The sequence below is a fragment of the Myotis myotis genome, unplaced genomic scaffold, assembly GCF_014108235.1.
Source record: "Myotis myotis isolate mMyoMyo1 unplaced genomic scaffold, mMyoMyo1.p scaffold_m19_p_11, whole genome shotgun sequence".
NCBI classification, from domain to species: Eukaryota; Metazoa; Chordata; class Mammalia; order Chiroptera; family Vespertilionidae; genus Myotis; species Myotis myotis.
The window spans coordinates 77,453,466-77,464,308 of NW_023416315.1; the positions used below are offsets into that span (position 1 = coordinate 77,453,466).

General features: G+C 39.9%; 1 protein-coding gene across 1 annotated transcript; it reads left to right on the top strand.

Moving 5' to 3' along the window:
- The first annotated feature begins 237 nt into the window (after nt 1-237).
- LOC118666502 (GTPase IMAP family member 4-like) lies at nt 238-10,288 on the top strand. Its single transcript, XM_036328942.1, has 2 exons — nt 238-295; nt 9,366-10,288. The coding sequence occupies exons 1-2, from the start codon at nt 238-240 to the stop codon at nt 10,286-10,288; spliced, it is 981 nt and encodes a 326-aa protein (XP_036184835.1).
- The last annotated feature ends 555 nt before the right edge of the window (nt 10,289-10,843 follow it).

A 10,843-nucleotide genomic window follows, 5' to 3' on the forward strand; every position in this document is an offset into this window, starting at 1 on the left:
TCCAGAACCAGAGCTAGGAAGCACTTTAAACATGTTTGTGTAGAGAAAAAGCAACAAGTGAAAATGAAACTGACATTGGGGAGTTGAGGAGAAGTGTTGGAAACCAGGGAAGGTGACATCAAGTACCAAGTTTACGGAAAAGAAGAAACTATTTGGTTGCATGTGGTTTGGGTTTTCAGTTACTCTCCATTTCCCTAAAATGAGTTATGTTTCTTATCTACAGGAATTCAAACTCCAATGACAGCTCAATTGCACAGTACCCCTTTCAAATTCAGTGAACCCCGGACCAGCCATGGTGAGAGATTGCTCAGGTTCCCCAGGCAGGTGGGATGGAGGGAACCTGGCAGTGGGTTCTCCTGTGCTCTCTGCCAGTCCCCATCTGAGCAAGAACAAAGTATTTCCAACACCATTTCTTAATTTATTTTTATTTATTCTGCTCTTTCTTTTCTCTCCACCCTCTGCACTGTCTCCTCATGACACAGCATAACCTCTAAGAAGAAGAGAGGTTAAAATATCTTGATTGATCCCAGGCTGATAAGGTTTCTTACATCCTACTTCCTACAATGTAGACACAACAGAAGGGCCCATTGTAGCCTCTGGTTGTTTTTCTTCCCCTCCATCAGCCTTAGAGAGGACTGGGAAGAAGAATATGAGAGGGATTGATTCTTCATTCAGTTCTCTAAATTCCCTGCTCCTAGTGGCCTCACTGAAACTCACAAATTAACCAGACTTGTTCACTTAGTTTCTCACTTAACCCTGCTTTATATATAGAAATTGACTATATCAGTTGAACTATATCAGTTTTGCAAACCACACCACAATTTAGCAGCCTAAAACATCACCCATTCCTATGGCTTTCAACTTTATAGTTTTATATTTCACTGGCCAGTTCTTGGTTCTGGGCCAACTGGGTTTACCTCAGACAGACTTGTTCATGAACCGGTGGTAAGCTGGCAGTTCAGTACACAACTGGATAGCCTTTTTTTTTCTTTTTACAATTAAATTTATTGGGGTAACATTGGTTAATATTATATGTTTCAAGTATGTAGTTCTAGAATATGTCATATGTATATCGAATTGTACACTCACCACCCAAAGCCTTCTGTCCTTCCTGCACCACATATTTGGCACTCTTTATCATCTGAACAAACTTCCCCCACCCCTCTTTCCCTCTAGTAACAACAATACTATTGCCTATGCCTATGCATTTGTTTGTTTGTTTTTTTTGTTTTTTGTTTTTTAAATATATTTTATTGATTTTTTGCAGAGAGGAAGGAGAGGGATAGAGAGTTAGAAACATCGATGAGAGAGAAACATCGATCAGCTGCCTCCTGAACACCCCCTACTGGGGATGTGCCTGCAACTAAGGTACATGCCCTTGACCGGAATCAAACCTGGGACCCTTGAGTCCGCAGGCTGATGCTCTATCCACTGAGCTAAACCGGTCAGGGCTGTTTGTTTGTTTTATTAGTTTGCTTGTGGCTTGCTATGTTATGTCCCATGTATGAATGAAATCATGTGAATCTAGTTGTTTTTTCATCTGACTTATTTCACTTAACATGATATTCTCAAGATCCTGAAACTGGATAATTTTGCATTGGATATCCCCATGGTCATTTCTGGTAGTTAGTAGGCTGTTGGGCAGGCCAGGGTGATGAATAACCGGACCTTGTGTCCCACATCATCAAGTAGGCTAGTCTAGGCTCCCTCATAAAGCAGTTGCAGGGTTTTGAAACCAAAGGAGACAGCAATCCACAGCGCATCAGCACTTTTGGAATCTACTTGCATCATGCTTCTCCTGCCCTATTGTCCAGAGCAAGTCAGAGCCCTCCCCTACCCCCATGCAAGGGGTGGAGAAACAGATTCAGCAACTTGTGGGAGGGGCTTCAGATCGACATCCCCAAAAGGCATGTGCACAGAGATTGGAATAATTCATGGCCATATCTACAATGCATCACACTGATTGTCATATGCTCTTGGTGCCTTTTGGTTTCACCTCCTATGAGTTTCCTACTTTTCCTTGGATGACCAGCTAATGCCCTCAGGATATCCTTAGGTTGGAGTCTTCCACTGTTGTGCTAACTAAATAATAATCTGAACTGCCATCCACATTTTCCATTAATCTTAGCTATCCTGTAGCCAGTGTTCTCAAGTTCTAGAAATTTACTTATCTCATCCCAGAATTCTGGTTATCAAATGTTGGAAAATGTCTTAAGGATGGTTTTGATAATTCCTGATTTAGCAAGAGCTTCATCATAAAGTGTGTGGGAGATGAGGAATAACTACCAATTTTGTGGAAGCCAGAGTGGGGAGGGGGGTTGCAAATTCTCTCCTCTGTTTGGTTGATATTTTAAAAATCATTCCAATTTATAGACTAGACAGAAGAGGGCACAATGGAAATATAGAGACCAGTTAGGGGACTGCTGAGTCATGGTTGGTGATGGTAGCTTGGGCTAGTATGATACTCTTCAAAATGGAGAGAAGCAGTCAAATTTGTGGATGGAGCCTGGAGATCTTCCAATTGCTTGGATATGGAAAATAAGGGGAAGAGAGGAATCAACAGATATTCCCAGATTTTTGGTCTGAGGTACTTGGTGAATGGTGATGATATCTCTGAAAAATAATATGGAGTTTCTAATCATGTCTGCAATATTGGCAGGGCTGGATGTAATACAGGATTCCTCCTGCAGGAATCGGTCTTTTTCAAGGGCTGTGCCAACAGGGACTTTCTTCAGGGAGAAAAAGACTCTCAGATGTGGTTGTCAGTTGTTTTCCATGGTCCCCAGTCTGTGCTCAACAAATCCTGAGGACTTCAACTTTACAGACACATTAAAGAGATGAGCAGAGGGAGGAGAAGAAAATGGCGGAGGTATAGTCGGACGTGTCCCGTGCCTTGTCCAGGAGCAGATAAGGGTGAGCAGCTGAAATGGGTAACATACAGCCCTAATAAGCAGAAGATATTCAGCTGGCAGAGAGTTTGGAGCCGGGAAAGACAGAGAACTCCCAGAAAAAGGGAATGGTTGGAGATTGCGGCTGAAATGTCTCCCGGAGCGCCGGTTCAGTCGTGGAGAATGCACCATCTTGAGTAGCTGTTATTGCAAGCGAATTAAGCCAAAAACCCTGCATCCACGGCATCCAGAGACCAGCTACTAACTCGGAAACAACAGAACCCAAGCAGCGCGACTACGTGAACTTAGAGGAACCCTGCTTCCCCCCATGGAATGATCCAAGCAACAGCAGCATCCTGATCACCACAATCTCTGTCTGAGGAACAGCAGCTGTGTGTGAAGCCTCCCCCAACCAGCCAGAAGAGCCACCACAGCTGTGAACAGCACCCACCAGAGGAGCTGCTGCCAACTGAGGAGCAGCAGCAACCACAACTGCCCGAGGAGCAACCGCAGCCTGAGCAGCCACTGCCACCCAGGGAGCAGCCACTGAACAACTCAACATCTATATATGTTGGTGAGATCAAACATGGGTAGACAAAGAAACCTCCAAAGGAAAGAAAAGGAGGACTGGCCAGAAAAGCAGCTAAGTGATGCAGAGGCATGCAACATGACAGAAAAAGAATTCTGATTAAGGGTCCTAGAGTGCATAAACCAGATGGAGGAAAAAATCAACAACTAATGCAAGAAGCAAGAAGAAACAAATGAAAAAATCAATAAATTATGTAAGAACCAAGAAGAAATGAAGAGTGATATAGCTGCAATAAAAAACACCATTGAAAGTTTCAACAGTAGACTAGGAGAAGTGGAGGACCGAATTAGTGAATTAGAAGACAGGGAAACAAAACACACCCAAACTGAACAGCAATTGGAGAAAAAAATTAAAAGACAGGAGGAGAGCCTAAGGGAGCTATGGGAAAAAATGAAATGAAACAACATACGAATAATAGAGGTGCCAGAACAACAGAAAGAGGAACAAGGGTTAGAAAACCTATTTGAAGAAATAATGTCAGAAAACTTCCCAGAGATGGGAAAGAAAAAAGTCACACAAGCAGAGCAAGTCCCAAAGAAGGTGAACCCGAAAAGACCGACACCAAGACACATCATAATTACCATGGCAAATGTTCAGGACAAAGAGAGAATCTTACAGGCTGCAAGAGAGAGACAGAAGTTACATACAAGGGATCTCCCATTAGATTATCAAATGATTTCTCAAAAGAAACACATCAGGCCAGAAAAGAATGGACAGAAATTTACAAAGTGATGCAAAGCAAAAGACTGAATCCAAGAATACTCTATCCAGCAAGGCTATCATTCAAAATTGAAGGGGAAATAAGAAGCTTCACAGACAAAAAAAGGCTAAGGGAGTTTATCACTACCAAGCCAGCAATGCAAGAAATGCTAAAGGGACTGGTGTAAAAGGAATAAATGAAAAGCTCAGAAAGAAAACAGCCACACAAAAAAAGAAATGGCTACAAACAAGTACCTTTCAATAATAACTTTAAACATAAATGAACTAAATGCTCCAACCAAAAGACATCGAGTGGCTGAATGGATAAAAAAACATGACCCATACATTTGCTGTCTACAAGAGACCCACCTCAGAATAAGGGACTCACACAGACTGAAAGTGAAGGGATGGAAAAATATCTTTCAGGTAAATGGAAATGAAAAGAAAGCTGGGGTAGCAATACTTATATTGGACAAAATAGACCTCAAAGTGAAGGCCATAACAAGATATAAGGAAGGCCACTTTATAATAATAAATGGATCAATACAACAAGAAGATATAACCCTGATAAACATATATGCACCCAATGCAGGAGCACCCAAATACATAAAAAAACTCCTGGAAGATATCAAAGGAGAGATTGACAACAATACAATCATAGTAGGGGACTTTAATACACCACTGACATCACTGGATACATCCTCTAGACAAACAAACAGCAAAGAAACAGCAATCCTAAATGACTCACTAGATCAGATGGACTTAATTGACATCTTCAGAACACTTCACCCCAAAGCCACGGAGTATACATTCCACTCAGGTGCTCATGGGACATATTCAAAAATAGACCACATATGGGTCATAAACAAAGTCTTCCCAAATTCAAGAAGATTGAAATCATACCAAGCATCTTCTCAGACCACAAGGCCATAATATTAGACATAAACTACAATAAAAACAACCCAAAATACTCGAACACTTGAAAGCTGAATAGCATGTTATTAAATATTGATTGGGTTACCAATGAGATCAAAGAAGAAATTAAAAACATCCTGGTAACTAATGACAATGAAAGCACAACAATCCAAAACCTATGGGACACAATGAAAGCAATCCTGAGAGGGAAGTTTATAGCTATACAGGCCTATCTCAAAAAACAAGAAAAAATGGTAGTAAATCATCTAACTCTACAACTCAAAGAATTAGAAAGAGAGCAACAAGAAAAGCCCAGAGTGAGCGGAAGGAAGGAGATAATAAAGATTAGAGCAGAAATAAATGACATAGAGACCAAAAAAACAATACAGAAAATCAATGAAACCAAGAGCTGGTTCTTTGAAAGGATAAACAAGATTGACAAACCTCTAGCCAGGCTCACCAAGAAGCAAAGAGAGAGGACCCAAAAAAACAAAATCAGAACTGATAGAGGCAAAATAAAAACAGACCCTACAGAAATACAAATGATTGGTAAACAATACTATGGACAACTGTACTCCAACAAATTAGACAACCTGGGGGAAACGGACATATTCCTAGAAAAATACAACATTTCAAAACTCAATCGGGAAGAATCTAAAAATCTCAATAGTCTAATAACTATGGAAGAAATTGAAGCAGTCATCAAAAAGCTTCCAGCAAACAAAAGCCCAGGACCAGATGGTTTCACAGGGGAGTTTTACCTAACATTCAAGGAAGAACTTAAAACTACTCTCCTCGGACTATTACAGAAAATCCCAGAGGAAGGAAAACTTCCAAGCTCATTCTATGAAGCCAGCATCACCCTAATACCAAAACCAGGTAAAGACAACACAACGAAAGAGAATTACTGGCCAATATCCCTCATGAACATAGATGCCAAAATCCTCAACAAAATCTTAGAAAATTAGATCCAGCAGTACATCAGAAAGATCATACACCATGACCAAGTAGGATTTATCCCAGGAATGCAAGGATGGTACAATATCCGAAAATCAATAAACATTATACATCACATAAACAAATTGAAAGAAAAAAACCACATAGTCATATCAATTGATCCAGAAAAAGCTTTTGACAAAATCCAACACCCATTTTTGACAAAAACTCTCAGCAAGGTGGGAATAGAAGATCATACCTCAACATAATGAAAACCATATTCTGACAAACCCACAGCCAACATCATACTCAATGGACAAAACTAAAACCATTTCCCCTAAGAACAGGAAGAAGATGGGGATGCCCACTCTCACCACTCCTGTTCGATATAGTACTGGAAGTATTGGCCATTGCAATTAGACAAGAAGAAGAAACAAAAGGCATCCAAATTGGAAAAGAAGAAGTAAAACTGTCCTTATTTGCAGACGACATGATATTATATAAAATCCCTAAAGACTCCATCAAAAACTATTAGACTTAATAAATGAATTCGGCAATGTAGCAGGATACAAAATTAATTCCAAGAAATCTATGGCATTTCTATACACCAATAGTGAACTTACAGATAGAGAGACCAAAAAAAAAAAAAAAAAAAACAATCCCATTTACCATCGCACCAAAAAAAATTAAGATACCTAGGAATAAACTTAACTAAGGAGGTAAAAGACCTCTACTCAGAAAACTACAGGACGTTGAAAAAAGAGATAGAGGAAGACATAAACAGATGGAAGAACATACCATGTTCTTGGATTGGTAGAATCAACATCATTAAAATGTCCATACTACCCAAAGCAATCTATAAATTCAATGCACTTTCCATTAAAATACCATCGGCATATTTCACAGGCCTAGAACGAACTCTCCAAAAATTCATCTGGAATAAAAAAAGACCCCGAATAGCTGCAGCGATCCTGAGAAAGAACAATGTAGGTGGGATCTCAATACCAGATATCAAGCTGTATTACAAAGCCACTGTTCTCAAAATTGCCTGGTACTGGCACAATAACAGACATATAGATCAATGGAATAGAATAGAGAGCCCATAAATCAACCCGAACCAATATGCTCAATTAATATTTGACAAAGGAGGCAAGAACATTCAATGAGTCAAGATAATTTCTTCAATAAATGGTGTTGGGAAAATGGGACAGATACATGCAAAAAAAATTAAACTAGACCACCAACTTACACCATACACAAAAATAAACTCAAAATGGATAAAGGACTTAAATGTAAGATGGGAAACCATAAAAATACTAGAGGAACCCAAAGGCAACAAAATCTCAGACATATGCCAAAGCAATTTCTGCACTGGTACAGCTCCTAGGGCATTGGAAACTAAAGAGAAAATGAACAAATGGGACTTTTAACAAACAACTGGGACTTTTAACATACAACTTAACAAAAGGAAGATAAACAATCCAATCAAAAAACTGGGCAAAGGATCTAAATAAACACCTTTGAAAAGAGGACATTCAGAAAGCCAAGAGACATATGAAAACTTGCTCAAAGTCACTAATCATCCAAGAGATGCAAATCAAAACATCAATGAGGTTCCATCTCACACCTGTCAGAATGGCTATCATCATCAAATTGACAAATGACAAGTGCTGGAGAGGATGTGGAGAAAAAGGAACACTCGTGCACTGCTGGTGGGAATGCAGACTGGTGCAGCCACTATAGAAGACAGTATGGAGTTTCCTCAAAAAACTAAAAATGCAACTCCCATTGACCCTGTGATCTCACTTCTAGGAATATATCCCAAGAAACCAGAAACACCAATCAGAAAGGATATGTGCACCCATATGTTCATTGCAGCACAATTCACAATGGCTAAGATCTGTAAACAGCCTAAGTGCCCATCAGTAGATGAATGGATTAGAAAACTGTGGTACACGATGGAATACTATGCTGCTGTAAAAAAAGAAGGAACTCTTACCATTTGCAATGGCATGGATGGAACTGGAGAGCATTATGCTAAGTGAAATAAGCCAGTCAATGAAGGAAAAACACCACATGGTCTCACTCACTCATGGATAATAAAGACCATTATAAACTTATGAACAAAAATAGATACAGAGGCAAAGCGGCCTCAAACACACTGTCAAACTACAGCGGAAAAGCTGGAGAGGGTTGAGGGGCAGGAGGGGGGGCGGGTAAGAGATCAACCGAAGGACTTGTATGCATGCATATAAGCATAACCTATGGACTTAAGACACTGGGGTTTAGGGGAGGCCGGGGGATTGTTAAGGGCGGGGAAAAAAAAGGAGACATATGTAATACTCTTTGTAATACCTTAAGCAATAAAACAATAAAAAAAAAAGAAATTATTCTTAGAGACCAAAAAAAAAAAAAATAGATGAGCAGAGACTATCTGAATAGAAGTAGGGAAAGAGCTATGTAGATGATTTGGTTTTTAAGTTAAGACATAGTTATTTTGAAAACAACTTTCACTTGATAAGCTACATATACTGTTCTGTTATCAATTTTAAGTGTTCTAAGAAGTATATATGCCTAACCAAGTGACACTAGAAAATATAACTCTATGAATGCTACCCTGTATGAGTTATTATTATTATTATTATTATTATTATTATTATTATTATTATTGATGTATCAGGGGCTTTATAGTAACTTTAGAGCACTGTCAAATCTTTCTGGCTATAAGTCTTCAACACATTAATTAAAAATAGAAAAAACTTTACTACATTTCTACACTAAGGTGGTAACTTTGAAAGTAAGGTTTTTGTTCTCCTGTGGTTCAGAATCCCTGAGGAGATGGCTGCATATGTGAAATATGAAGGAACACGTTGCCTTTCTGCACATGTGCCCTTTTCTCTCTTTCAAGGGTGGGATGGCTTGAATATAACCCACCTACCTGTCTTCTTAATGGGAAGAAGCAAGGTTCCATTTTGGATATAAATTGGGTTCTTCCCCTATGATGTCCCAAAATCAGATTTTGTATTACTTCCTACATTAGCTTATGAGGAACAGCTACCAGCAGCGGCTCAGAGTTCTCACTTGTGTGCCTTCATCCATGGGCACTTAGCTTCCCAATGTCAGAGAAAGCAGCCCAAGAGATTCCTGAGGAGTGCCCAGCATTCCTCTAGTTCTATAAGAGTGAGTTGAGGCCCAAGGGTTCTACAGACCTTCTGTGAGTTTTCAAAGGACTGGACTCTAGCAGTCAATAGAGAAGAGCACAAATTGGCACAGGCCCTCCAGGGGAAAATGTTGGAGCTAAGTCCTAACACTGTGCCTTTTGTTTCTGGATGTTCCAGGGCTTGGAAACCAAGACCCCAGAGATTCACAACTGAGACTTGTCTTAGTGGGTAAGACTGGAGCAGGCAAAAGTGCCACAGGGAACAGTATCCTTGGAAAGAAAGTGTTTAATTCAAGGCCTGCAGCAAAATCTATCACCAAGGTCTGTCAGAAAGGTAACAGCACATGCAATGGGGGAGAAATTGTCGCTGTAGACACACCTGGCATTTTCGACACTGAGGTACGGGATGCTGACATGCAAAGGGAGATTGCTAATTGCATCCTCCTGACTTCCCCTGGCCCTCATGCTGTGCTCCTGGTGGTCCTGCTGGGCCAGTACACAAAGGAAGAACAAAAGGCCATGGAGAAGATTCTGTCAATATTTGAACCCAAAGCCAAGAGATACATGATTCTCTTATTCACCCGGAAAGATGACCTGGATGGCATGGAGTTCCATGATTACTTAAAGGAAGCACCAGAAGCCTTTCAAGATCTGATGGAGCAGTTCAAGGATCATCACTGTGAATTCAACAATAAAGCAACAGGGGCTGAGCAGGAGGCTCAGAGGGCACAGCTGATGGACCTGGTCCAGCGCATAGTGATGGAGAACCAGGGAAGATGCTACACTAATAAGATTTACCAAAGGGCCGAAGTTGAGATTCAGAAACAGATTCAAGTGATACAAGAAAAATGCAGAGCTGAGCTGGAGAGAGAAAAAAGGCAGTTAAGAGAGGAGTATGAAGAGAAAATCAGAAAGCTGGAGGATAAATGGGAGCAGGAAAAGACAAAGGCAGAAATGGAGTGGGAATTGGCAAAAAGGGAGACCTACTCTGTTTTAAGGCAACAAAATGCCAGAGAAGAAGTTAAGAATCAGAAAGGGATAATCTTGAGAAGATTGAGAGAAATTTGGAGAGACATCTCATCTCTTTTCAAGGAAGATTAGGCTAATAAAAATATGTCTATTATTCCTGAGTATTTTGGGATGCCCTTCCACCATAAAACTCATTCCCCCAGTCAGAGCTCTGTTTCTGTCTCCCAGGCTCTCAGAACTAGCGAGTGTAATACTAGTAAGTTTATTGTTGGCAATTGGTAGACTTTTGCTTGATTTAACAGGGGAGAGACACAGTCTCAATTTATAAAACTCCAAAGCAGAAAGTATGAATGTTCCCTGTCTTCTGAACCCTTTCCCAAACACTCAGAGAAAAGGAGTGCAGGAAACCAATAGATGTTTACCCCAAGCTTTTTCTATATATTTCTAGTAACAATTTCTACTCTAGATTATTTCTAGATTAACACATAATCTCTGCCTGGCTTTTACTCCTTATTTTCCCTTAAGTATGACAATGGTCATTTTACCCATGTGGTTACGAAAATCAATTACTTGCATTACATAAATATATCTAGAGATGCTTATAGAATTCTTTCTATAGGAACACACATTTGTTGAATTATGTTTTTATGAAATTTTTCTTTATCATCTACCCACTGAAGAACAAAA

Bases quoted from the DNA above. Each gene is read 5' to 3' on its own strand.
- LOC118666502 (XM_036328942.1), top strand. From the start codon at position 238: ATGACAGCTCAATTGCACAGTACCCCTTTCAAATTCAGTGAACCCCGG. The intron at 296-9,365 runs GTGAGAGATTGC...TGGATGTTCCAG, and splicing joins TGAACCCCGGACCAGCCATG to GGCTTGGAAACCAAGACCCC.